The 27,798-nt window shown below is 47.4% G+C and overlaps 2 protein-coding genes across 3 annotated transcripts; one reads left to right on the top strand and one right to left on the bottom strand.

Annotated features, from left to right (window-relative positions):
- Positions 1 to 2,950: 2,950 nt before the first annotated feature.
- Positions 2,951 to 6,074, bottom strand: Mrpl11 (mitochondrial ribosomal protein L11). Its single transcript, XM_051193608.1, has 5 exons — positions 5,859 to 6,074; positions 5,397 to 5,492; positions 4,968 to 5,061; positions 4,721 to 4,880; positions 2,951 to 3,391 (listed from the first exon to the last, which is right to left on the bottom strand). The coding sequence occupies exons 1-5, from the start codon at positions 5,979 to 5,981 to the stop codon at positions 3,295 to 3,297; spliced, it is 570 nt and encodes a 189-aa protein (XP_051049565.1). The 5' UTR covers positions 5,982 to 6,074; the 3' UTR covers positions 2,951 to 3,294.
- A 12,265-nt stretch (positions 6,075 to 18,339) lies between these two features.
- Peli3 (pellino E3 ubiquitin protein ligase family member 3) lies at positions 18,340 to 27,490 on the top strand. 2 transcript variants are annotated; one of them, XM_051193606.1, is made up of 6 exons: positions 18,340 to 18,520; positions 21,459 to 21,588; positions 23,061 to 23,162; positions 24,415 to 24,609; positions 24,887 to 25,075; positions 26,538 to 27,490. In XM_051193606.1, the coding sequence occupies exons 1-6, from the start codon at positions 18,369 to 18,371 to the stop codon at positions 27,105 to 27,107; spliced, it is 1,338 nt and encodes a 445-aa protein (XP_051049563.1). In that variant the 5' UTR covers positions 18,340 to 18,368; the 3' UTR covers positions 27,108 to 27,490. The 2 variants fall into 2 exon arrangements, with proteins under 2 accessions (XP_051049563.1, XP_051049564.1); XM_051193607.1 differs by lacking the exon at positions 23,061 to 23,162.
- Positions 27,491 to 27,798: the final 308 nt, after the last annotated feature.

The following is a 27,798-nucleotide window of genomic DNA, read 5'->3' as shown; positions in this document are numbered from 1 at the left end:
CCCTGTCCCCACCCCCAATGGGCGTGGTCTGTGCCACAGGTGTGGACAAAGTGAATATCTCACTACAGAACTCAGTTGTCCAGCTCTTGCTTTGTCTTTATGCCCTGGGTTTCATTCCCAGCAGCATAAAAAAACTCAGCAATCTTTAAAAAAAGCAAACAGCCTAGAAGTGTGCCACCAATGAAAGGAAATCCTATCTAAGAGCGTGTTTCTTTACAGATCTGTGTCACACCAACCCGTGGGCCCTCTGCTGGAAAAGTAGACTCAAGTCTCAAATAATGCCTTTCAAATTGTATCCTCTAGTATTATAGAGATAGGACAGTACTGTATCAGATCTCTGTGAATGTGAAATAACTTGTACCTGCTTTATGATACATAGTAGTGACTGTGCTTTATCAGAACTGTTTTTAATGACGATGCTCAGAATGTTTTCTTTCCAGATGATGATTGAGAAGCTAATTAAAAAAATAAAAACAAAAAACAAAAAAACACAAATGGTGCCAGGTACCACAAGAGTAACAGAACTGTGCTGTTTTCTGGGATTTTTTTTTTTAAGGAGTGTGCTGGATGTCTCTACAATTTTGTTCAAATGACTACAGAACTTGGAAAAGCTGTTGCTGCTATTGATGCATAACATACTGCTATTATTGGTCTTTTTATATAAATATAAATATATATACATATACATATATATATACATATATAATTTAAATTTTTTGAAACTAGCTGTGCTGTCAATTTTGGGGAAAAAAGTATCCCAATTTACCATGTTGAGTTGGCATTATACATAAATTAACAGCCATATTTGTCTAGAAATGTTGAACTTAATTTTTTCCATTTGTACGTGGGTTTGATTACAAAAATTAATCAAGTACTCTCAAAAAAAAAAAAAAAAAGGCAAACAGCCAACCCTAGTAAGGTGGTGGGTGTGGTGGTACAAATCTTAACCTCAGCACTGAGCAGGTAGAGGCAGGCAGACCTTTGGGTTTAAGGCCAGCCTGGTGTGCATAGCCAAGACTACATAATGGATCCAGTTTCAAAACAAATACATGCACCCAGTAGGGGGGCCTGAAGTTGCCCCTGTATCTAGATCTAAGCCTCCCTGTGACCTGATCTCTCCCAAAGGATAAACTAAGGGAAGACAGGCAATGTGCCCAAGCCTCTGTGTCTGTGGACATCATCAACTCTATCTTCTCTCATCCCTGAGGGAAAGAACACATTAATCTTCTTGTTCTGTGCTACTGAGAACTTGGGCTTTGAATAAGCAACTGCTCTACCATGAAACTACATCTTTTCAACCCTGAATGCAGGATTTCTCCCTGGCCTCTTTCCTGAGACAGGATTTCTCTGTGTAATCCTGGCTGCACTGAAACTCACTCTGTAGACCAGACTGGCCTCAAACTCACAGAGATCCTCCTGCTTCCCAAGTGCTGGGAGTAATTGCACCACCACTGACTGACAACTCCACTTCTTGTCTGAACTCAGAACCTGAATGTTACGACATGTTCTGCAGAGCTTCAGGGCTTGGAGGCTTGGTTCCCAGTGTGGTGGCCATGCCTTTAGTCCCAGCACTCTAGAGGCAGAGGCAGGTGGATCTTTATGAGCTTGAGGCTAGCTAGAGCTGTAAAGTGAAACTCTATTTCAAAAAATCAAACAATTAAGAGCACTTGTTTAGTTCAATCCCAGAATCCTCATAATTGTTCACAACTACCCATAATCCCAGTTCCAGGGGATCCATTATTGTAGTGAGATAGTTTTGTGGCACTGACCACGCCCATTGGGGGTGGAGCCATGGGCGGAGTGACCTCTGGAAGGAGTTCGGAGGGGGCCAGGAAAGGCGCTCTCTTTCTGGCGTGACTCGGACAGGAGAGGATCGGGTTGAATTTCCTGGTGTTCATCTGTCTAGGTTGTAAGTTATTTCTCCCTGAATAAACATCTATTCGGCCTATTTGTTTATCCTGATCCTTATTTTACCTCGATACATTATCTCTTCTGAAAGACAGCAAGTGTCTTAGTTTGAATGCAATTCATCTTATCTCACAGGGAGTGGTGCTATTGGGAGGTATGGCTTTGAGTGGATACGGCCTTGTTGGAGGGAAGTGTGTCACTATGGAGGTGTGCTTTGAGGTTTCCTATGTTCGGGACACCACCCAGTGTTTGTTTCAGTTGACTTTGTGTTGCCTGCAAGTTGGAGTACTCTCAGCTATAGCTACCACATCTCCCCACACACTTCCATGTTCCGTGCCATGATTATAATGGACTGAACCTCTGAAACTGAAGCCAGCCACCCGATATTTTCCTTTATAGGAGTTGCCATAGTCATGGTGTCTTTTCACAGCAATAGAAACCCTAAGACACCAAGCATGTACATGGTGCACATACATACATACTAGCAAAACAATCACACATAAAATGAGCTGGGCAGTGGTGGTACATGCCTTTAATCCCAGCACCTGGGAGGCAGAGACAGGTGGATCTATGTGAGTTTGGGGCCAGTCTGGTCTACAGAGTGAGTTCCAAGACAGCCAAGGCTACACAGAAAAACCCTGCTTTGGAAAAAGACAAATGAATAAATACAAAGAAAATGAATAGATCTATTTTTTGTTGTTGTTGATTTTTGCTTGTCTTTCAAGACAGGGTTTCTCTGTGTAACAGTCCTAGCTATCCTAGAACTTACTCTGTAGACCAGGCTAGCCTAGAGTGCTGGTATTAAAGGCATGTACCACCACTGTCTGGCTTAATAGATCTATTTTTTTTTTTTTAAGTGGAGTCTAGTGGAAGGTGCTGAGGAATCCCACCTTCCTTATTGTTGGCTTTAAGGAAGAAACTGTTTCAAGTGAGGTTACCTCTCACAGATGCCCTATGCATGTGACTGTTTCCACTAAACCATGCTGTGACATAGCCAAGAGAGCCCTTGCCAGACACCAGCACCATGAATGAGAAGACAAACAGATTTCTTTTCTTTATAAAGTACCAAGCTTTGGTAATCTGCTTGGCTGAGCCTATGCTCACACAAGCAGCAGCATTAAGACTCCTGTTCACTTGCCAGTGAAGGCCTGTGAAGGCTGATGATCGTCAGTATTACTCCCCAGAGGGGTTCTCAAGAGGGAAGTTGAAAGTGGGTGACAAAGGATGTTTATTCAAGCTTGGCACAGCTGTCTGTATAGAAATATATGAAGTCAGGGAACTGTAAATCGTGTTGCCATGAAGTCCCTTCCTCTCCTTTGGTTCAGCTTTCTTGGCAGGACCCCTTCTCAGCTTCTTCTTTCAATCCCAGAGTATGGAAGGCTAGGGTCACTTCTTGGCAGCTTCTGCCAAATCTGCCTCTTTCTGAGCGGCCAAAACCACGGCTCGTTCCTTTTGGAAAGCTGCCAGTTCTTCTGCACTGAGGCTACAGGTGGACAAAGATGGTTAGTGAGTGGTGGGTCCTGGCACAGACCCCAGCTGCCCTTCCCCTTTTCCCTCCTGGACTTCCCAACTTCCATACCTCTGCTCGTTTCCACTACCTGAAACCATATAGTGAGATGTCTGAGATAACCACATACTCCACCTTCCCATTCCCATCTTAAGGGCCTACTTAACCTGTGGCCTCTACTCTACCGTTGATATTTACTAGGCCTTCCTTTGAGCCACAAACACTTCACATGAGGGAGTCACAGGCTTGTATGTAGACACTTCCCTCTGTGCCCCCTAAAATAAGGACCCAAAGAAACATCCAGGCCATCTGTGCCCTACACTGACTCACTGAGGATTAGCCAATACCAGCCTTGCTGTGGAGTATGACATCCGCAGCGAGAGGCCTGTGATGACTGCCCCTGTTCCAGTCTCTGATATGGTCTAGGTCAAATGCTCTTCCACTTGACAAGTTACTTCAAGGAAACAATTCCTGAGGTCATCCAAAGCCAGCTGACTGGGGCAGTTGTTGGTCTTAGGTCTGAATGTGGGACCCCAACTGCGCCCTGCTTCAAACCATGTCCCACTCTGCCTCTAGAGAAGACTCCTATACTTCAGCCACTTACCTCTCAGTGTTCACTGCAATTCTCCCACTTTTTGGGACACTTGCTCTCTTACCCTCCTTTTCCTAGGCTGTTCTGATGTCACCTCCCTGAATGAGTCCTCATTGACACCAGGTAAAAGCAGGAAATCACCTCTTTGCTCTCATGACATCCACTGACTTTTAGAACACTGACCACATGTCAGTCTAAGTCTCTATGTCTGGATCTGCCTCCACCTTAGGACTATACATTTCTCCAGAGTGGCCAAACACTATGGCTCATTCCTGGTTATATCCAGTGTCCAGAACCACATCTAGCACATAACAGATGCTTATGAAGCACATTTCAAATGAATACATGAGGCTTCCACCCATATTCTTTTGCTAGAATCTCAGGTCCTTTGACTTAAAAACTCTACATGTAGCTAGGCAGTCATGGCACACGCCTTTAACTCTGCACTTGGAAGCAGAGGTAGACTTCTGAGTTCTAGGCCAGTCTGGTCTACAGAGCCATTTCTTAGACAGCCAGGGCCACACAGAGAAGCCATGTCTGAAACAAACAACCCAAACAAAAACTCTACATGTATGAAAATGTCAAAATGAAACTTATTATGTATAATATATGCTATAAACTTTTTTAAACCTGACTATTTCACTGTAATAGGCCCTCTGACCTTATTCCCAAATAAGAGCTTTCCTTTCCACAACACCACTCAGGATACTCACTCCTTCACCACACGGATGCCCAGGGACCTCGCAGAGCCAATAATAGAACGGACAACAGAAGACAGGGGCACATCTTGTATGGCGAAAGCATCGTCCTTAGCTTTGACACGGGCAATCTCATATATGTGCTTCAAACTCACCAGGCCGGCTACTTCTTTCCCTGGGAAGAAGAAACAAGTACTGCTCCAGGTATCACTACTTTTTTCCTGGACACATCAGAATCTCAGGCATTCACTCTGGTCCTCACCTGTTTGCCGGGCCCCCTTCTCAATCCCAGCTGCTGCCTTCAAGAAGTAGGAAATAGTGGGTTGCCCAATCTTGAGCTCAAATGTCCTGTCAGGCTTGAAAGAAAAAGAAAGATTTTGAGAATTTCTTAGTTTTCTAGTCAGGTCCCTTTCCTTCTCAAATCAACTTGCCTTCCTGTGGTGTCTTCAACACCACAAAACCATAGTGCACATCTCACTATGGGGCTTCCAGCTCTACTCTGGAAGCCCCAGTGAGATGAAAGATATGAACCAAAATATGGCAGGACTAAGAGAGTTCAGAGAAATTATGGTCTAGGCTTCACTGTGTAAATAAGAAAAGTGGAGGGTGACAACCAGGTAAAGGACAGAGAAGCAACCATGGTCAACTAGTTTTAAGCGCCAAAGAAGACTATAGAAGAATAAGACTGCACCTTCACAAAAATCTTTGTGGGCAGGGGAATGCCTTCTTTAATGTCCTTTGTCTTCTCGTTGAACTCTTTGCAGAACTGGTTGATAGAGACACCTCGCTATTTGTAAAGCATAAAGTTAAGTGTAGGAGTTAAAAGGTTTCTACCACCCAGGAGCCCCTTCCCTCCTTCGTCTTCATTTCCCTGTGTTCCTATATTTCTTCTACCCAGATTCAAGTACAGCTTCTTGTCCGGACGATTCGTCCGCAAGGTCCCGCTTAATCAGCTACTAGCCAAGTGGGAAAGGGTCAGAGAAGCTGAGGTCAAAAGAGGCTACGTAAGTAATACAGAGACATAAATAAAGCCGGCAGGGGTGAACAGCGGAGCCACGTTTATAAGCGAGACTTCCCGGCTCCAGAGCACGTTCCCACCTATCGGCTACCACCCTCCCGTGTCCCCCAGGCCGGGTTCCAGGCACCACTACACCTGCCCCAAGATGGGACCTAGCGGGGGTCCAGGCATAGCTTGGCCTGCTCGCACGATAGCCCGGACCACGCCGCCAGCCTCGGGCTTCCTAAGGGCCCGAGAGACCCGGCTTAGCTTCGACATGATGCGGGATTTTCAGTCTTAGTTCGCCTTCGAGCAGCAAGAGTTACGCACTGGGCGCTGCCATTTTGGGTCAGAGGTCAAGGGTCCTCACATTAGGCTAGGGTAAGTGAGGCCAGCAAAAGGCAGCCTAGTTTTAGTCGTGCAACTCTCCAACTAAAGACGGGATACGGAATAAAAACATCTAAACTTTGCGCTCTGAAGACAGGAAAAGGAATAAAAATATCTAACTTTGCGCTCTGAAGACAGGAAGAGAACCTATACGACTTCAGTACACACATTCCCTCAGGAGTGAGCACAGGCACCGCTTAGATAGCCAAACAGAAGTGCGGGACCTTGATTCTCCGCACAGCATTGTGGGTATGTAGTTTCGGAGCCTTCTTCTGCGCCTGCTGTTGGCTGTGCTCTGGGTCGCCATCTGCCGGACACAGTGTTATCTTAGTGTTTGAAATGGAGCAAATTAATCCAAGTGGGATTCCCTGGGGTGTTCTGTTCCTCATGCAGTTTCATGAAAGGCAATACGATGATAGGTATGGAATGGGAACAAATCGACAGACCGCTGCACTTTCTGGCTAAGAACTTGATCCATATCAGACAAAGTTGGGTTCAGGTTAGAGTGGCCTGTTTCATCCTACAGATATTGTAGGTGCCTTTCGGAATTATTGTGACCGCTCAATAACATTGCCATAGAACAATACTTGAACCAAGAAAGCAGTTACTGCTGTTTGTACAAAGGAAACAACCAGAGCTTTTTGCACCCTCACCCCAATCAAACATGATTTTGCTCCGGCTCCTTAGGCATATTTATTGCTTACCTGTCCTTTATTTTTTATTGGAAGCAGATTTTACAGTATGTGTTTCAGCATGCTGCATCCTCCCCATACTCTCCAGGGCTCCTTGTCATTCCTTGCTTTCTAGTGAATGGCATTTGAAGCCACGAGTTTTTGAAGCCTTTGTTATCACTCCCTCGGGCGACCTTGTGTACCTAGGCCCTTTGGGGACTCTGACTCCTTGAGCACACCTAGTTATGAAGCTCCACTAATTATAGGTTTAAGTTTTTATTTTTCCACAATAGCCCGGAATGTAAAGTTCTGCACAAGCTGATGCTCAGCCACCAGACTGAGACTACTTTGAAGTAACTATCCACTAAGTCAATGTTTGAAATCCTTCAGATTCCAGGAGAATTCTTCAGTTTTTTTTTTTTAAACAATTTCTCTAGTGCCAAAAAGGCAGCCTATTATATAACATACACCTCCACTTCCTATCAGCTTGCTCTGAACCGCCTCTCACAACCCTGCACTGTTTTTTTTTTTTCCATTTCCTTGTGTGTGCAGTGGGCTTGTTTTTGCATGTGTGTGGGTGCATGTGTGTTGGTGTACTTGCACACATGTGTGCATGCATGTGGAGGGCTGATGTTAAAGTTAAGGTCCTCTTTCATTGCTCTTCTGCCCTAACTTTGAGGCAGGATCTCTTACGAAAACCCAGAGCTTGCCAGTGTGGTCTGTCTTGTTAACCAGCTTGCTCTTGGGTTCCTCTGTTGGGCTGGAATCACCATACCCCATTGGCATTTACCTGGGTTTGTTGAGATCCAACCTCACACTCTCACTCTTGTACAGGGAACACTTTGATAGCTGAGCCATCCCCCCCCCCATACACACACACACTGTTTTTGAAATTGCCCTTAGACTTGAATCTACACAACCTGCTGCAAATAAAGTCAGGTCCTTTCTGTAGTGACCCAGAGGCCTTTCTTTTATCACCATCTTCTGTACTCAATAAAATCCCTGAGCCAGGCAGTGGTGCTGGCAGGAACAATGCTGTGTCTCCCTAAGAGATACCACCACAGGCCCAAGAGCTTCCTGTACTCGACTTCCCCCCCCTCCCACCCTGCCACCATCCCCCCACCATCCCCCTCACCCCCCCACCTCAAACTCAGATCCACCTGTCTCTGCTTCTCCAGTGCTGAGATTGAAGGAGTGTACTAACACACCTGGCAACTTTTCTAGTAAGGCAAAACATAAATGTCTATTTACTCCATGTAGAGAAGGAAGCAACACATCAAGGAAAGATTCTGTCAAGTCTAGCTTCAGAATTCATGGGTTTGCTGGAGTCACTTATGGGAGTGTGGGTGACTCACGCACACCATTGGAAAGTTCCACTGGTCAGTTTTCTCTTCCTCCACCCCCTTTCGGTGTGTGGTAAGTGGACCTATTCATGTGGGTATATGCATATATTTGCGTAGGTACTCATGCACACATGTGCATGTTAAATTAGAGGTCACAAGTTGATATTGGATGTCTTCCTGGATCATACTCCACTTTACCTTGTTTTTCAGACAGAGCTTATCAATTTAGGTAATGTGGATGGTCAGTTAGCTTCAGGGATCCCACTGTCTCTGTTGGACTGCCAGGACTGGGGTGACAAATGTAAACTGCAGTACCAAGTGATTTTATATTGGTCCCAGGTTTTTACATAGGTGCTGGAGATCCTAACTTAAGCTCCCAAATTTCCCCAGACTCTGTAACTTTCCTTCCTTCCTTCCTTCCTTTCTCCCTCCCCCTCTCTCTATTTCTTTCTCCCTCCCTTCCTTCCTTCCTTCTTCTCCCCCTCCCTCTCTCCCTTCCTCTCTCCCTCCCTCTCTTCCTCCCTTCCTTCCTTCTTCTCCCCTCCCTCCCTCCTTCCCTCCCTCTCTCCCTCCCTTCCTTTTTCTCCCCCTCCCTCTCTCCCTCCCTCTCTCCCTCCCTCCCTTTCCTCCCTCCCTTCCTTGCTTCCTTTGGCACATGTATGTGTGTGGTGGTGTGCATGTATATCTGCATGTTCACATATGTGCATGTGGAGGTCACATTTTGAGACAGCATCTCTCCTCTGAACCTAACCTTTGCTGACTCAGCTAGTCTAGCTAGCTAAATTGTTTCTGGGGTCACATGCTGGCCACTATGCCTGCCTAGTGGAGCTGAATTCTGGTCTTCATGTTCTCAATGAGCACTTTACCCAGTGAGCCACCTTCCTAGCATCCATTTCAAGTTTTCTTACAGCTAAAGCCTCTCCTGAACTCTTGGTTACAACTCTGAGAGACTCCAGAGGACCCAGATTGTGATTCACAATCATATGTAACTTCAGTTCTGCAGGCACTGGGTACAGACATGGTGCGCAGACATACTTGCAGTCAACACACACACACACACACAGAGCTGGGTATGATGGTACACATTTTTGTTTTTACTGTGCTTTGTGTGTTTGGTTTTTTGTTTGTTTGTTTTTTGAGACAGGGTTTCTCTGTTGTAGCCTTGGCTGACCTGGAACTTCACTATATAGACCAGGCTGGCCTCAAACTCAGAGATCTATCTACCTCTGCCTTTATAGTGCTGTGATTAAAGGTGTGTGCCACTATGCCCAGCTATGGTTTACACTTTTAATCCAAGCTCTTGTAAAACAGAGGGAAGTGGATCTCTGTGTGTTTGAAGCCAGGTCTACAAAGCGACTTCCAGGACAGCCAGGACTACCCTATCTCAACATTCCCAAAAGAAAACTCACCGCTACAACAAAACAAACAAGCAAACTACAGCACACATTTATGACCTCGTTGTTTCTGGAGGATGCTCTGCTTAGGGTCTCACAGGGGTTCATTGAAGGCATTGAGTGGGACTATGGTCTTCTCTGAGGTTCCTCTGGGGAATGATCCACTTTAATGGGTAGAATTCAATCACCCATGGCACTAGGACTGAGAATTTTTCTTCCTGTTGGCTACTGGCTGAAAGCCATCCTTAGCTTATAGACATAGACTCATTTTATTTTGGTTTGTTTGTTTTCATTTTTTGGTTTTGGGTTTATTTATTTATTTATTTATTTATTTATTTATTTTGAGACAGGATTTCTTTGTGTAGCTTTGTAGACCAGGCTGGCCTCGAACTCACAGAGATTTGCCTGCCTCTGCCTCCTGAGTGCTGGGATTAAAAGCATGTGGCACCACTGCCCAGCTGTTTCAACACAGGGTCTCACTGTGTAGAACAGACTGGCCTTGAATTTACAGAGATCTGCTTTGGCTTCCCACCTGCTAGGATCAAAGGTATGTGCCACCATTCCTGGCTTAACCTCAGTTTTTTTGACACATAGGCCTCTGTTAGGTCTGGCTCAATGGAGGCATAAGAGAAGACCCAGACAGCCTCTGCACAAGCAGATTTTCCTTTTATCAGAACAGTGAAGGAGGCTTTTAGATATTTAACCCCTAATACAGATCAAGACAAATGCCATCATGTATATGTGATCATGTACATTTTCTATCATTTTTCCTATACTTTTGGTCAGAAACAAGTCACAGTCCCTACATGTACTCAAGGTGAGGGACTATAAAGGGGAGTGGGTACCAGAGTTCAAATGTCATGGAGACTACCTAAGGATCCTGTCTAAGATAGCCTTAAAGATACTGTCAGTAAACATCTGATGGCCTTTGGCAGGGCTAATAGTCAAGGCTAAAAGGAAGTGAAGAACTTATCATTGGATCTCAGGGCAAGGAGATCCTTGATATATAGTGACAGGAAATGTAGCAGCACTGCCACCTGTGACAATGTGCAAAGCGGATGTGTCCGATGTGCCCTGCAGCATAGCAGGGGAGATTTCTAAGCAAAATGTTGAAAACACCATCTCATTCTGATTCTTGCTTAGACTAAAATATGAGAGGTGAGATGCAAACTGATAAGGGCACTGCCAAACCATAAAGAAGTAGGATATGATGGCTTGAAAATTCCCAGGCTCTCCAGCCTGCAACATTAAGAATGGCTTTGTGTGTGTGTGTGGGGGGTGTAAAAAGAACATTTCAACTGTGGCAAAAAAAAAAAAAAATAACTGATATCAAGAGAACGGCTGTAAGGACTGGGCATGGTGACATCTATGATCCCAGCACTTGGAAGGTAGAGACAGGAAGATCAGGAGTTCAAAGTTATCCTTGGCTTTACACTGAGTTGTAGGTGAGTGAGACTAGGCTGTGTTTGGGACTCTGTAACAACAGGCCTGGCAGAAATGAAGATGTTTTAAAGAGGAATCCTTATCTCTCAATTTGACTATTGGACTATTGAAACAGTGGACACAAAGAAATGGGATTTTCCCCCAGGGATTTCATGCTGGGAAAAGAAAAGGGCACCAGCTAGAGCTGGAATTTATCTCCCAATAAGAGATTTCGCAAAGTCCTAACTTGTCAGAACCCCTTACACACGTGAGACTGAAGCACAGATGGTGGCAGTTTGGAGGGGGCGGGGCCACACCTTGATTGGGTCTGCTTACATGTACAAATCCTGGTCCTCTACTTCAACTTTCATCTCACCTCAGGACTCAAAAGATAGACTTAGGGGGTTCACTGGATCTCTTTGCCCCTCCCCCCAGCGTGCCAACAAATACTGAATGAATCTCCATGATCTGCTCCCTACATTTAATTGGCTTATTGAGGATTGGTTCTGGATCTGACTCGTGGGGCAAACTGGAGCCACAGGCTGTGATAACTGCCAAAGACCAAACGAGAGAAAAAGAAACCAAGTAAGGTAACAAATGTGTATGGTTTTATTTATTTAATTATTTAGTGGTACTGGGGGGTTTGAATGTCGCTCTCACAAACCAGGCAAATGTCTCACCACTGGGCTATACCTCCACCATGCTTTTTTACTTTATATTGTAAGACTCAGTCTCACTAAATTTCCCAGTCTGATCTGTAATGTCCTCTCTATCCCAGGCAGACTCAGAACTTGCCTTTCCCCCGCTTCAGCCTATCAAATACCAGGGCTGGCATAAATGCTTATTATTTCAGTTGTTAAGTTTGTTGTTTTAAGACAAGGTCTTACTATGCCACTCAGGCTGGCCTCAAACCCACAGAGACCCACCTGCTTTTGCTTCCTAATGGGACTCACTATGTGGATCAGAGTGGCCATCAATTCACAATCCTCCAGCCTCAGCTTCCCAAGATCTTGATAATGCACCACCACCGTATAGTCATCATGGTAGGAAGGAAGATATTTTAGGGAGAGACACTCTTGCTACCAAGCTATTGAAACAATGGACTCCAAAGAATTATAATGTATCCAGGAATCTATGTGAGGGGAAGGGAAAGATTAAAGCCTGGTGCCAGACAGAGGAAGACCTACCACCCATGGAGAGACTTCATGGAGTTCTGAAAAGTTTTCAGGTCACCTTGCAGGACAGATCTGACCTTCCTAACTTTGTGTCAGTGACAGCAGAGGCCACACCTTGACCAGGACCACTTAGTTATGTATAGTTCTTGCTCTCCATTTAAACCTAAACCTCAAGCCATCCCTGGAAGATTGGCTTGAGAGTCTTTGTTATTCTCCTCAGTGTGGCCACAATGGATAAATCTCCCTTCTCTACTTTTTGCTATTCTCTCTCTCTCTCTCTCTCTCTCTCTCTCTCTCTCTCTCTCTTATTTTGTTTCCAGAAAGGGTTTCTCTGTGTGGCTCTGACTGTCCTGGAACTTGCCATGTAGACCATGCTGGCCTTGAACTCAGAGATCCACCTGCCTCTTTCTCCTAAGTACTGGGATTAAAGGCTTGTGCCACCACCTCTCAGCTCTTATTTGTCTTTTTTAATTGGCATGTTAAAGGTGGAGGACAGAGTCTAGCTTGTTGGGACTCCCAGAGCCCAGGTTCTAAAACCTCCAGTAACAGCTCCTGGCTGATGATTTGCTATAAAGAAATCAGAAACTAATATAGTCAGACACTGAGATGAGCTTTTCCCAGAAACATTTGTGTTTAATCCTTGCTCTGACCTCCTGTGGGCATCCGGCATGACATTTACAGAAACCATTACTACTTTCAGTGTAAAAGAGAAATATAAATTATAACATTCCTCACCTTCTAAAAACAGAAATTAGCAGAAAATTTTAAGGGTTCTGCCACTAACAGTTTTAGACTTGAAAACTCTTCTAAATCTCACAACTACCCAGTTTTGTTGGGTAGCTGTGACAACAGCCACATATAGCAAACAAAGAGGCATGGTTATACACCAACAAAAGCATTATCTATGGGGACTGGAGAGATGGTTCAGAATTTAAGAGCATTTCCCATTCTTCCAGAGGACCAGAGTTCAGTTCTCAGCACCTACATCAGACAGATCATAGCCATCTGTAACCCAGCTCCAGGGGATGCAACTCATCTGGCCTCTGAGGTGCCTGCACTCATGTACAAATATCCACACACATACATACACATAATGAAAAATAATAAAACTAAATTATTTTTTAAAAAGTATTATCTACAAAACAGGTAGCAGGCTGAATTTGCTTTGTGTGCTGTAGTTTGCACAGGCCTGTTCTGCAATGAAATATCCTCTCTTTCCATCCCCTCGACACCTCTTGGGACGCAGCATAGCTCATTTGGATTTTCCCAGTTGTTTCAGATTTCAACTGGGTTCCTTCCTTCCTTCTTTCCTTCCTTCCCTCCTTCTCTCCCTCCCTCCTTCCTTCCCTCCTTCCCTCCCTCCCTCCTTCCCTCCCTCCCTCCCTCCTTCCTTCCCTCCCTCCTTCCCTCCTTCCCTTCCTACCTCCTTCCTTCCCTCCTTCCCTCCCTCCTTCCCTCCCTCCCTCCTTCCTTTCTTCCATCCTTCCTTCCCTCTTTCTTTTGGTTTATTTATTTTTATGGGAATAAGTGTTTTGCCTGCTTATATGTCTGTGCACTACAAACACATCTGGTGCTTGTGAAGACCAGAAGAGGGCACTGGACCCAATGGAACTGGAGTTAAGGGTGGTTGTGAGCCAACATGTGGGGGCTGAGAACTGAACTGTGACCTCTGCAAGAGTAACAATTATTCCTAACTGTGAGCCATCTCTCCAGCCCCTCAGCTCAGTCTTGAGTCATCCATCCTCCTCACTTATGTTATACTTGTGCTGATCTCACCAACCTTAGGATGTTTCCCTAAAGTCATAGCACTGGGGTGAGCCAGAGGCCCAGGAGCCTCACTGCCTTCCAGGTTAGATTCTACAGAGATACTTGCATTTTGCTATTCTGATTGTCAAATCCAGTCATAAGTCCCTTATGGACTGACTAGCCCCTCTCAGTCTTGTCTTTCTGAAGCATACAAGTTCTGAGGCTTTTCCATGTCACTAATACCTTGAAGAGTTCATGGATTAGCTGTGTTGGCCACAGCACAAAGTACATACACTGCTGCCGCCCTGCCCTGATGGAGCCCTGATGGACTGATGATATGAGAAGTAATGGTAACTCTTCTTTGCTCTGCAACCCCAAGTCCATCTGAGGGGCCTGCCTTTTCCAAGCCCACCTCTGACCTCCAGCACAGACTTAAGCCTGGTATCTCAGTTCTCTCTTGTCTTCCCCAAGCGCCCAGCCAGGAGTTTGGTGCTGTTGCTTTTTATTTGTTGTGATTTTCTTTACTTTAAAAAGAAGATTTATTTCTTTTTAACTTATACTGCTGAATGTATATGCATGTGCATGCAAGTGCACAGAGGCCAGAAGAGAGGGCATTGGATCTCCTGGAGCTGGAGATACAGGCAGATGCAAGCTGCCTGATGTGGGTGCTGAGAAATGAATCACTAAGTCATCTTTCCAGACCCCTGTTTTGTCTTGAGACAGCATCTCACTTGTAACCCCGGCTGACCTGGAACTCACTATGTAGACCAGGATGATCCCAAACTTACAGACATCCACTTGCTGATACCTCTTGTGCTGGAATAAAGTTAGTAATGTCTGAGCCCTTCCACTCCCATACCTGGACTGTACCCAGAACCATAACCCAGAAGGAAGCAGCTCCCTTGAGTCTTGGCAACCTCTAAGTCCTCTCTGCAGCCTGGTGTGGAGTGGTAACAATGAGGGTCCAGTTAGTGGCTCACACTTGTGAAACCTGGAGCTAGCTTTTCTCCCTCTCTGGGCCTCCATTTCCTCATATGTAAACTGAGGTCTCTAATAACAGTTCAGTACACAATTATGAGGACCTTCTCTGGCAGACACTGGTGTAATAAATGAGCAGGACTGCCTCCATATTAGAGGCCTTTAGAATTGAACCCATCCTCCACTGAGGGATTTGTGTGGCCTTCTCAGGGAGAGGCTTCTAGGAGGTTTCTGTATGACCAATAAGTATGTTTTTTTGGCTGTTGTGCCTCAGAACAGTTGACAAAGCAGTTGATATTTCCACCTGTTTGTAGGCAGAGAGTTGATGGAGTGGGTGTGGACTTAGGGGGTCTGGGAAGTTAGGAGGGAGATTGGATTTGTTCCCTTTTAGGAATGAGTGGGCAAGCTCTCACTCTTTTTTGTTTGTTTGTTTTTTTTAAATATTTAGTTATTTGTTATGCATACAGTGCTCTGCCCATGCCAGAAGAGGGCACCGGGTCACATTATAGATGGTTGTGAGTCACCATGTGGATGCTGGGAATTGAACTCACCTCTGGAAGAGCAGCCAGTGCTCTTAACCTCTGAGCCATCTCTCCAGCCCCTCCCATTCATTCTTTGTGACAGAAGTCACAGGCCATCTCTTTTGTGCATAGGTCCTTGATTTCCTCATAAAATAGACTTCAAACTCAGGGGTTGGGATAGAGGTGTAGCTTAGTTGGCAGGGTACTTGCTTAGCACCTATGAAACACTACATTTGATCCCGAAACACTGAATAAACTATAGGCGACATAGACCTGTAATCCCAGTACTTGGAAAGTGGAGACAGGAAAATCAGAAAGTCATCTTCGGCTTCGAGTTCAAGGTGGCCTGAACTGCATAGAACCCTGTCTCAAAACAAATACACAAACTCGGGGGCTAATTTCTACTGGGATGTTGTTCCAGACCAAGAGATTCTAAGCAGTAGAACTTCTATCCTTCTATAACTATCCTTCTAGTTTATGTCAACTTACAAAGTCAGGAGGTCATTAGGCATGGTGGACCTTGCTTTTGATCCCAGCTCCTGGGAGGCAAAGGAAAGCAGATTTCTGTGAGCTGGAGACCAGCCTGATGTACATAGTGAGATCCAGACCAGCTGGGGCTACACAGTATGACCCTGTCTCAAAAAAGAAAACAAGGGGGCTCAGTGGTTAAGAGCAATGCCTGCTCTTCCAGAGGCCGCGAGTTCAATTCTCAGCACAGACATGGTGGCTCACAACCATTTGTAACTCCAGTCCTATGGGATCTGAACTTCTGGCTTCTGCTGGCACCAGGCATACACAAATATACATAGAGGTAAAACACTCATACACATAAAAATAAAATAGAGTTTAAAAATTCTAAAACAAAACAAGAAAAAAAAAATATCCAGGGCTCAAGAGCCAGAGGTGTCGGTTAGTGGGAAGTGCTTGCTAGACCGTATAAAACCCTAGGTCAGATCCCCTCGTTGTCCCTCATCTGCAAGCCATTTCTGTAAATCTGTTTCGTTCTTGGGGGTGTGGAGAGGAGGCAATTATTGTATCTGCCTCTCAAGGATTAAAAGGTTTCATTTGCTCAAATTCAACGGAGAGAGCCAGGTACAGACGGAGGAGATTTTTTTCCTGGTAAACCTGTGTTTCAGAGGAACTGAATTCCCAAAGTCGGCTTCCCTTTGAGGATTTACAAAGGATAGGTGTCAAAGGATAGGTGCGTACTGGTGGGAGGTGAGGGCAGCCGTAAGTGTCCCTGGACACCAAAAGGGCCAGAGTCCACCGAAGCTTATATAGAGAAAGAGATCGAGCTGAACTGGAAGACAGATCTGCATTCAAGACAACCGCAGTGGCTTTCCTCAGCCTCCGCGGGTGACACACCTTCCTCCGCCTCCTCTAGTACTTTTCCTTTTTCAGCTCTCTCCTGCTTCTCTCATTTCGTGGTGTCCCCAAATGGGAAACAGGGTCTTGGAGAAAGAGGTGGGGAGTCCCCAATCTAAGGTTGGGGAAAGGAGTCTCTTGTTTATTGTGACTCCGGTCTTGGGGAGAACCCTGGAGATCGTGGAAGGAGGGTGAAGTGTCCGGAGCCTGGAATAGGGGAGAGGGTCTTGTAGACCAAGTGGAGTACCTCCACTAGCCAGAAGGGGATAGGGAGTCCCTCATAGGGAATGACGTGAGGGACTTCATAGGTTTCAGGGGCGGGGCTCAGAAAGAGGCGCGGTCTCCCGAAAAGCTCTGGGCATCGCTGATTACAGCTAGGCTAAGCCGCAGGAGGCGGAGCCTCATATGAGGCGGGGCTCTTTAAGGGGCGTGGCTGAGGGCGGGGTAGGGGGTGGAGCGTGGAGGTTTGTGTGCTCAACCCTCCCTCCTCCGGTCCCCTAGTGTCCCCGCGACGAGGCTGCACCGAGCAGCCGCGGGCCGAGCCCATCCCGCCGCAGCAGTCCCGGGGCGCAGCAAGGGTGAGGCGGGTAGGGTCGTGCAACGTCCAGAGAGCCACGGAGCGCCGCCAGGTGAGGCCGGAGAGGTGGAGGGGCAGGGGAGGGGGGTGCTGCGCCCCGAGTGCGCGGAGGGGCTGGCGTGTTTGCGTTTCTGGTGGTGGCGAGGTTAGGGGAGCGGGTCAGAGGGCTAGCGCCTGTGGATTAGCGCGTGGGCGCGTCCCTGCGCTAGCATGTCTGGGTGTGCTGCGCCCGCCTGGACTCTGTCCGCGGTGCTAGGGGTGTGCGGGACTGTCTGCGCGCGCGCGCGCGCGTTTGTTTGCGAGGGGCCGCTGGGTTGTGTATCTGCGTATGCTCTGGGCCGTCGTTGTGCCCGTCCCGACAGCGGGGTGCACAGACTCCCCAGCGTTGGGGTTGTTACATAGACTAGCCTGCGGGGCAACCCTCTGCTGCAGGGGTAGCCCTACTGGGGAGCGCCGCCCCCACAGGCCTCCTGAGACCACAGCGGCCTGAGGACCGCAGACAGACACCTGAAGGAGGGAGGGGGCGCGCACCCGGGAGGGAATTAGAGGCCTGCCTGCAGTGACAGGCCAAGATGAGGAGACTGAGTAAGGTGGATGATAGGAGAAGGGGGGATAGAGTGTGGAAAGAGAAAAGGAAGAAAAAGGACAGTGCTAAGAAGACAGCAGAGAGTCACTGAGAACAGACAGACCGACAGAGGCCTAGACCTGCAAAGGGGCGGAAAGATTAGCGGGAACACATAAATCCAAGAGCCTGACGGAAGGGGTAGTAACTGAGTGGGTTAAGAGCTTAAGCCAGGAACTAAGTCTGAAAGGTGAGGCCCCTCAAGTCCTGGCTGCCCCTCTGCCAAGCATATTCTATCCAAAGTTGTTGTATTCCACGGGCCCCATCGAACGCCCTGACACTCTGACTTTGCCATTTCTTTCTTTGCCTTGTCTCACCAATCTCCCTCCTCGGTATCTCAGCAACCTCCCCGTTTATAACAAGTGTTGAAGGGTCATGCTTGCCTTGGCCTAAGGCAGCTTGCCTTGTTTGAGAGGAGCTGAGGTGGGAAGCTGCAGAGTTCTGTTCTCTCCCACTCTGCTCAGAATGGTGCTGGAAGGAAACCCTGACGTGGGATCCCCTCGAACCTCAGACCTCCAGCATCCAGGGAGCAAGGGCTCTTGCATCCTCTCTTCTCCTGGTGAAGAAGCACCGCCAGGCGAGGAACCTGTCAAGTATGGTGAACTCATCGTCCTGGGGTGAGTGAGCCTCCATCGTCTAGGAGTGATGGCCCTGGATAATCCCTCCTCTGGTCAGCCAAAACAGCGGGGGCCCAGTCCTCCCCAGGGCTCCTTGCTCTTTGCTTCTTGTTGCCTTCCCAGATGAAAGACAAGATTGACCAAACCTGCATCTATTCCTAATTATTTGATCTTTCCGCTTTCCATAAAATTCCTGAGACAGTTCTTAAGTCCTTGCCAGAGTTTCTAACCAGATGAGAAAAAGAGTCTGAAAAGCACCTACTGTGTGTAGAAAAGAACTCTGGTTCTGTACAAAACTCCTTGGTCCCAATCCTGCTTTTGCAAGTAGCTGAACTTTCCTGTGCCTCTGTTTCCCCATTTGAACACAGGGTTGACACTAAGTCACAGCCCCAAAGGTTATCTGAAGGAAGGGATTTTTGTAAAATACATAGGCTGATACCCAGCACATACCAAGCGTCTGGCAGGCAGGTGATGCCAACCCTTTTCGTGGACATTATTTCATTTCAATCTTCACAAAGACGCTGTGAGGAAACTAAGGCACAGAGAGGGGAAGTGACTGGCCCAAGGGCACACAACTGGTAAGTGGCAGGGCTGGGATTTGAACCCAGGTCTTCCTAACTATAGATCTAGCACACCATCACTAAGCTGCAGCTCACTCCTGTACTACATGAGAATGTGTAGGCTGTGAGAGAGGGATTTATGGACCTTGATGGCTGGACAGACCCGATCCCTTTCTGGTCTTTGCCTGCCTGGATACCTGCACTTCCCATGAAACTCTTCCCCCCAGACACAGATCCCTCCTCCATTCCTTGTGTCTCCTTTTGGCCTCATCTCTGTCCTGAAGGCACTGCTTGATCAGCTATAGGATCATGATGGGGATTAACCATACAGAACAGTGACTGTCATTTGATGACTTGTATGTGCCACCTTGCCCGGTCATCCGCCTTATGTTTTTTCAAATAACAATAATCAATAACTCCTTTCAAGAGCTAGCCAAACTCTGTCCAGCATTTTACACTGCTTTATCTTGTTTAGTCTCAAAATCAACCTGTAGGTCCTGACAAATGAGCTCCATTTTATAGAGGTTCTGTGGTGAGTGGAAGAGCCAGGATGTATGCTAGGTTCCTGTGTATTCTCAGCCTGCATCCTGACCTCTCTTCCTCTAGATCTGCCTCTGCCCATACAGGAGATGTTCCTCACAGAGATGTTACCTCTGAAAAGAATTGCTCTGTGTCCTGATGAAGGAAGGGCTGTGTTTCTGTCTGGGTGCAAAGCCACAGATAGAAGAAACTGCAGTCTAAGAGAAGGGGCTTTGTTGACTGCCCTCTGCCCCAAGCAGAGCAGGGAACCCTCACTCAAACTTTGTATCAGAGCCACTGGAGAGCCTGTGGAAGTCACACACTGAGTCAGGTGGAGTGGCACACACCTCTAATCCCAGCACTCAGGGGGTAGAGGTAAGAAGGCCAATGTGGGTTACATAAGACCTTGTCCCCAAATCAACAAAAAGAAGAAAGGGAAGGAAGGAGGGAGGGGGAGGAGGAGAAGAGAGAAAAGAAAATATGAGATACCAGGAGGAATCCTACACCTAGAGAGGCAGAATCTCTAGAGAGGTCTAGAGAATATCAACTTTAACAGGCTCACTAAATTCTAATTGGTCCTAATTGGTCCTAATTGTATTTGTTTTTTTTTTTTTTCTTTTTTTTTTTTTTCTTTTTCTTCTTTTTTGAGACAGGCTCTCAAATAGCTCATGCTGGCCTCTTCCTAAGTAGCTGAGGATGACCTTGATCTCCTCTTCTTCATTCTTCCCAAGTTCTGAGATTACAGACTGCATTTATGTGGTGCTAGAGATTGAACCCAGAGCATTGTACATGTTAGGCAAGCATTCCATCCACTGGGCTACATCCCCGGCCCTATATTTGGCAACTTCTTATTTCCTTCTCCAAAGATGTCTGTGTCTCCCCACTACTTACAGAAAAGCATTCTTAGCTTGGCATTCATGTCTCCATACTATACTACCGAATCATCAAATCCTATCCTCACTAAACCCTGCCAGTTTTAGGGCCTTGGCTCAGAGTCCTCTAAATTAAAGGACTTTGGCAAGTTTAGATAGAGTATGACTGCAATCTGGCTTTTTTTTTTTTTTTTTTTTTTTTTTTTTTTTAAGATTCTTAGCTTGAGGCAAATGATTTTCCCTCCTAGGCCTTGACTTGTCTAATTTATAAAATAGGAAGAAAGACATCTCCCTGGCAGGACATTTCACAGATTCCATTAGGAAATTAAAAACATGAAGGACCAGGAACAGAGGCATCCATGGCAGCTGTGAAGGCAATGACTCACCTCATCTTTGTTCTCATGGTCGCTCCCCCTAAATAAAAGCTGGAAAGGAAGGTAGAAATGAGACATGTATGAAGATAATGGAGGGACTGGAATTAGAGGCTGTTTTTTCTCTCTTGGTCATTTATGGTAGTTGTGTGATGAATGACCCTTTGCTGCCAAAGAAGTCTTTCCAGTTCTTCAAGGCCTAGTGTAGGTGTTTCCTCTTCTGGATTCCCAACCCTGGGGTTATCATCCCACCTCCTGCCAATGGGGCTTGAGTGTGCTTGGTCTGTGCCTGGGTTCCTGGAGAAGCTGGGTCCTCTCCTCCACTGAGGGCACAAACATAACTTTGGTGCATCACCCCTACGATCCTAACACTTGCTGTCACAGCTGAGGTTCCAGGAAACAGTTGGCTCATTGAAGAAGGGACCCCCAACACCTGCTCCTCAGTGCAGCCTTTTGCTGTTCTGGGCTCTTCTAGCTTTGGGTAGTTCTAGCATTTGTTTATCAAGGTAGGGTCTACTCTGAGTTGGCATTTTCCTCTAGTTCTCCTAGGGGCTCACTCTCTTCTTTATCTCCTCCTACTACCTCCCCCCCAACCTCTCCATCCCTGCATTCACAGCTACAATGGATGTCTGGCAAGTGGGGACAAGGGCCGCCGCCGGAGTCGCCTGGCATTGAGCCGCAGGCCCCATGCCAACGGAGTGAAGCCAGACGTTATGCATCACATCTCCACACCACTCGTCTCCAAGGCAAGCAGCTTACCCCAGTGGAATGGATGTCATCCTGTCCTGTGTGTACAGGCCCAGGTCTCAGCCTTCCTAGACCTACCAGCCCATGGCATTTCTGGAACAGGGAGCCCACTATGTCATTGTTTACTCACTGCCTATTGGCTCAGCAAAGAAATGAGTATGATGGGACTGGAGAGAGGAATGATGGCTCAATAGGGTAAGAGGGCTTGCTGTGTAAGCATGAAGATTTGAGTTTGGACCCTCAACACTCATAAAATAGAAGCGCCAGTGTCTGTAAACTCAGCACTGTTGAGGGTAAATTCAGGAGGACTGCTGGGGCTTGCTGACCATCATCCTAACTGGAAAACACAAGCTCCAGGTTCGGTGAGGGACATAAATCAGTGACAGAGGACACCCAATGGCTTTTGTGGGCACAGCCTGTGCACACTTATGCACATATACCACACCACAGACACACCCCAAAATAGTGATAATAGACATCGTTTGCACTGTGCCCAATCCTTAACAGCCTTCAGAATGTTTCCTTGACTGCCATGCCCCATTCATTGGTTGAAAATTTTACTTACTTAAAAACTCTTAAAATTTGTTTTCATTTGCCGGCATGAATGTCTATGCACTATGTGTATGCAGTGCCTGTGGAGGCCAGAAGAAGGTATTGGATACCTTGGGACTGGAATTACAGGCCTTTGAAAGCTGCCATATGGGTGCTAGGAATCAAACCTGGGTCCACTGCAAGAGCAGCCAGGGCTCTTAATCACTAAGCCAGACTCAGTAGTTGTTCTGTCTAGAGGCTGGATGTCTCAGCTGCTCTTCAGTATACTCTGGAATCCTGAAAAAGTAGGCTTTAAAGCCAGTGAAAGAATGTGGTTGCCATTGAGAGGGAGAGCAAACAGGCAAAGAGCAAGATCTTCCCTCTTCCATGTCCTTTAGATAGGCTGCCAGCAGAAGGTGTGATCCCAATTAAAGGTGGCTTTTCCTACCTTAAAAAGAAAATCTTGACTAAAGGTTTATCTTTCCACCTCAAATATCTGGATTAGAAGTGGGTCTTCTCACTTCAGTGATTTAATTAAGCAAAAATCCCTCACAGGTGTGTCCAGTTGCTTGGGTTTTAATTAATTCCAAATATAGTCAAGTTGACAACCAACAGCCATCACACACAATACCAAAGGGAAAACTGGCTTTAGCGGGTTAACGTGGAAGTTAAGTCCCTGCTGTTTCCAGCTCTGTGGCTGAGGGCCAGCTCTGGTCTCTGAACTGCAATTCCCAACTGTAAGAATGAAACAATAGCACATTTTTGAGATAGCTGGCGGATTAAACAAGAGAGGCAGATGAGAGTCCCTTCTGTACAGTCTCCTCTGCCCAGGGTGGAGCCACCCCTTTCTGGGAGTGGCTGTTGGGGCTTGAACTGGCTTCTGGCTCAGAGGTCTACACCTCTCCTGTACCCTGGGAAGTGACTGCTTTCTCTCCACCAGGCCCTGAGTAACCGAGGCCAGCATAGCATCTCGTACACACTGTCCCGGAGCCACTCAGTCATAGTGGAGTACACACATGACAGCGACACAGACATGTTCCAGGTATGTCCAGTCTTCCAGCCCCTATGCTCTGCAGGTGTTCAGGGTCAGGCCATGAGCCCAGAAGCCCTGGGAAAAGTGCTTCTGAACACTCATTATAGTGGGTTGCCCTTCAGATGGGAAAGTAGGATGTCTTAGACTAGGTTGCTGACTTTACAGTCAATAGCCAGCTGTTCAGCATCCCTAGAGGTGGGAGGCGGGAGGCTATACAGCTTTGGAATTCAGAGTATAGGGTTAAGCCTCATCATGCCTAGGTTCACTTTGTGCATGTAACCAAGGTGACTTCCGACAAGAGCCATTTAACATCTCTGAGTCATGTCTTCTTCATCTGTAAAATGAGGCCCATATAGCTTCCCCCATGGGAAGAGAACTGAGGTCTTGTACATTAAATGTTTAGCTTAGGCCTAGAAAGATGGCTTAGAGGTTAAGAGCATTTATTGCTCTTGCAAAGGACTCAGGTTCAGTTCCCAGCACCCACATCAGCTGTCTTACAGTGGCCTGTAACTCAGTTACAGAGGAATCGATGCCCTCTGGCCTCCACAGGCACTTGCACACATGTGGTGCAAGAAACTCATTTGGGCACACACACACATATACAAAAATAATAAGTAGGTGTGGTATCTCACACTTTAATACTAGTACTTGGGAGGCAGAGATGGGTGAATTTGAGGCCATCCTGATCAGTAAAGGCTACATAGTAAGACTCTGCTTAATGGTAACAACAGCATAACATCTTTAAAGATACATTCTTACTAAAATTTAATTTGCTGTTACTATACCAGGGTGTCACCTTTTACTTGGTCTATGAGCAAATGAGCTGGTTCTTACTGAATGGGTGTTTCTCAGAGCTGTGGGGCCACAGAGCACAAGTTGATTTCTTGCCACAGCTAATCAGATGTAGAGGACCTGCATGCAAGCCCAAAGGGTCTAGACCAGTAGTTCTCAACCTGATGCTCTTGACCCTATTGGGGGTCACATCCGATACCATGCATATCAGATATTTACAATATGATTCATAATAGTAGCAAAATTACAGTTATGAAGCAGTAATGAAATAATTTTTTTTGGTTGGGGGTCACCACAACATGAGGAACTGTATTAGCATTAGCAAGGTTGAGAACCATCACTCTAGAGAGCTGTGGTGTGCTATCCTCTTTGGGTCTAGCTTCTTGATTGATTGGTGGCTGCTGAGACACTGGGTCAGAAACCTGTGAACTTTGCCTGTGCATGTCTTCTTGCCTTCCTGTCCTTGTAGATTGGCCGCTCTACCGAAAACATGATAGACTTTGTGGTAACAGACACATCTCCTGGTGGAGGAGCCACAGAGGGCCCTTCTGCTCAAAGTACCATCTCCCGCTATGCCTGCCGCATCCTCTGTGACCGCCGGCCACCCTATACTGCCCGCATCTATGCTGCTGGCTTTGATGCCTCTAGCAACATTTTTCTTGGAGTGAGTGAGCCCCCCAGGCAGGGCTAACCCTTCAACAGAGTGAGCTGAGGGGAGGGAGGCTAGGGAGATGCTGCAGCCTAGAGCGATGGGCCAGTACATAGCCATTCTCTGCAGCCCCACCCTCCTATGGCTTCAGCAGCCCACTTCTTAAAGAGGCTAAGTGGTGCTCAAGACCTTTCTGGGAAACCCCAGATCTTGAAGGTGGGAGGACAACACCTCTGGCTTCAGCCTTTTGGGGGCTCTTGGGGTTGTGAGCTTGTCCTTCATGTGGTTCTAGGAGCGGGCAGCCAAATGGAGGACTCCTGATGGTCTGATGGATGGCCTGACAACCAACGGGGTCCTGGTGATGCACCCAGCAGGCGGCTTCTCCGAGGACTCTGCCCCAGGTGTCTGGAGGGAGATTTCTGTCTGCGGGAATGTGTACACATTGCGGGATAGCCGCTCAGCCCAGCAGCGGGGGAAGCTGGTAGGTAGCCTCCTCCATTTTTCCCCATCCTTCCCAGGCCCTCATAATCAGTTCTTTGCTTTTCCAAGCTGGGAGATGATATATAGTACTTCTCTCCAAGAGAGTCTGGCTAGGCTCTGGTGAGTGCCAGGCTCAGTGTGTTCTTGACACTTCTCACTTACCCCACAGACAGGACCAGAGCAAGGTCTTTACACATAGCTTCATATTGCCAGGGATCCAGCAGATGATATGAAATAGAACTAGACAAATGCACTGTGTAGAACCAAATGGCTTTGAGGCTGCCAGGAGCTTAGGAAAATCACATGCTCTTCCAAGGGTGACACTTGGTCTGTGTATGAGCAGAGTGTTGGCAGCTTATACTGTGTCTGTTACATTCAGGGAGGTTTAGTGTTTTTATTCTTTTCCAGCAGGAAATGCCTTTGGAGTAGTTATTATAGTGCTGGTCCAGAGTTATCCCTCTGGTGCTGCTTAGAGCACTAATGCTGGGAGTGAGTTATAGGAAACATAGGGCCATATAGCCAGATTCCTTGACTGGACCACACAGAATTCTCCCCAGGTGCCAGCACATGGAAAGGCTATGAATTTAGGCCAGCCTGGGCACATAGCAAGAGCCTGTCTCAAAATCAAACGAGGGACTAGAGAGATGGCCCAGCAGTAAGAGCACTGACTGTTCTTCCAGAAGACCCAGGTTTGATTCCCAGCATTCACATGGCAGCTTACAGCCATCCATAACCCTAGTTCCAGGAGCTCCAACACCCTCTTCTGAACTCTGTGGGAACCTGGCATGCATATGGTGCAGAGATCTACACTCATAAAATTAAACAAAACAAAACCAAACCAAACAAAAAAGCAAATTATGCACATGCATGTGACATGGATGTATACTTGTTACATGCCTACTGTGTACCAGGCATTGTTCCATGTTTTGTCTGGTTGGCTTATTTAGTCTTCACAAGGCCCACCACTTGAGATATGGAATCCACTTTGAGGCCCAGGAGACCAAGACAGAGAAGTTAAGTTATTCTCTCAGATGAGTAAGTGAATGGCAAGACCAAGATTCAAATCCAGGCTCTCTGTCTCTAGAGTTATTGCTGTGATTCATGACCCTTAGGACAGCTGCTTTGGGCTAAGCAGCCAATGTGCACCATGGGAAGTATTTGCTCTCTCTGCTACATCCTACTTCTGCCATTATGGGAGAGCTTTGGAAAACCTTTCAGAAAAACCTTACTTTGGGCCAGACCTCCTGATTTGACCTATAAAGATACCAAAGTCCAGGTCCCACTGAGAATAGGGGCTGTACATACTTGGGGGCATCTGTCTTCCTTGTCTCAGTTGGTCTGCTGGCCTAGGGTGTTCTCTCCAGGGAATGTCACTGGCCAGATAGGTGGCTTCTCTGGTGTGAGGCTGCCTGATGGCAGAGCCAGAGAGCTCTTGGGCTAAGGCCTTCTGCTGCCTCCGGCAGGTGGAAAACGAGTCCAACGTCCTGCAAGATGGTTCGCTCATCGACCTATGTGGGGCCACGCTGCTGTGGCGCACTCCAGCAGGGTTGCTGAGGGCACCCACACTGAAACAACTGGAGGCCCAGCGACAGGAGGCCAACGCAGCACGGCCCCAGTGTCCTGTGGGCCTCAGCACCTTGGCCTTCCCCAGTCCAGCCCGTGGCCGCACAGCACCTGACAAGCAACAGCCCTGGGTCTACGTCCGTTGTGGTCATGTCCATGGCTACCATGGCTGGGGCTGCCGGAGGGAGCGAGGCCCTCAGGAGCGCGAGTGTCCTCTTTGCCGCCTTGTGGGACCCTATGTGCCCCTGTGGCTCGGCCAAGAGGCTGGGCTCTGCCTGGACCCTGGACCACCCAGCCACGCTTTTGCACCCTGTGGCCATGTCTGTTCTGAGAAGACTGCCCGCTATTGGGCCCAGACACCACTGCCGCATGGCACCCATGCTTTTCATGCAGCCTGCCCCTTTTGTGGGGCTTGGCTCACTGGTGAGCATGGCTGTGTCCGCCTAATTTTCCAGGGGCCACTGGACTAGGCTTTCCAGGGTCCTTGCTGCCACGCTGCCTGCCCACCCAAGTCCCCCATCTCCTGCTGTTCAGAGGGAGCTCTGCATGTGGGGCTGTGCCTGCTGGCGATAGCCACACCAGGTGGACATATTGGGCTGTGGCCCTCCCCTCAACTCTAGCCTCCAAGAGGATCCCTGAGATCTCTATCCCAGTCATACTGATGGGGACTTTAGCACCAGCTCTGCCTCAGGCTAATGGAGGGCATCCCATGCCCCTGTCCTTCCTGGGGTACCCTACATCATGCTACCTACACTGTGCCCCTGGGGGAATGAAGGGGCCATGACCCCTGACTTCCAGCTTAGTTTGGTTGTGCCCTGAACCTGCCAATCCAGTAACAGCTATTCCTTCCTCCTCCTGCTGCCCGGGGTTGCTCTGTAAATCTTGCTGCTCAGCTGCCCTCACAGATCCGCATCTCCCACATGCATGCAATACCTCCTCAGTGAGCAATGAGTGGGCAGGCAGTCCGAGGCCAGCATTTAGAGGTGGGATAGTGCCAAGTGGGGAACACATGGACAATCAGGTTCTGCACCTAGTGGATTTCACAGTCTCGAGGGGGGTAGGCAGCCTCATGGGTGTTAGGATCCGAGAATTCTAGGGCTAGATTACAGCGCTTGCTGGATTTGGGAAAGTAAAGGGCTTCATGGAGGAGGTGGCACAGGA

Source organism: Phodopus roborovskii, unplaced genomic scaffold, assembly GCF_943737965.1.
Source record: "Phodopus roborovskii unplaced genomic scaffold, PHOROB, whole genome shotgun sequence".
In the NCBI taxonomy this organism is placed as follows: Eukaryota; Metazoa; Chordata; class Mammalia; order Rodentia; family Cricetidae; genus Phodopus; species Phodopus roborovskii.
The sequence above is the reverse complement of the archived record's forward strand: the minus strand, read 5'-3'. Positions and strand labels throughout refer to the sequence as shown.

What these genes read in the sequence shown, in the direction of transcription:
- Mrpl11 (XM_051193608.1), bottom strand. Translation starts at nt 5,981, where the DNA reads ATGTCGAAGCTAAGCCGGGTCTCTCGGGCCCTTAGGAAGCCCGAGGCT. An exon ending in TAGGTCCCATCTTGGGGCAG is followed by an intron (nt 5,493 to 5,858) that starts GTGTAGTGGTGC and finishes CTTTACAAATAG; the next exon opens with CGAGGTGTCTCTATCAACCA. An exon ending in CCACAAAGATTTTTGTGAAG is followed by an intron (nt 5,062 to 5,396) that starts GTGCAGTCTTAT and finishes TTTTCTTTCAAG; the next exon opens with CCTGACAGGACATTTGAGCT.
- Peli3 (XM_051193606.1), top strand. Translation starts at nt 18,369, where the DNA reads ATGGTGCTGGAAGGAAACCCTGACGTGGGATCCCCTCGAACCTCAGAC. An exon ending in CTAGCAACATTTTTCTTGGA is followed by an intron (nt 24,610 to 24,886) that starts GTGAGTGAGCCC and finishes ATGTGGTTCTAG; the next exon opens with GAGCGGGCAGCCAAATGGAG. An exon ending in CCCAGCAGCGGGGGAAGCTG is followed by an intron (nt 25,076 to 26,537) that starts GTAGGTAGCCTC and finishes TGCCTCCGGCAG; the next exon opens with GTGGAAAACGAGTCCAACGT.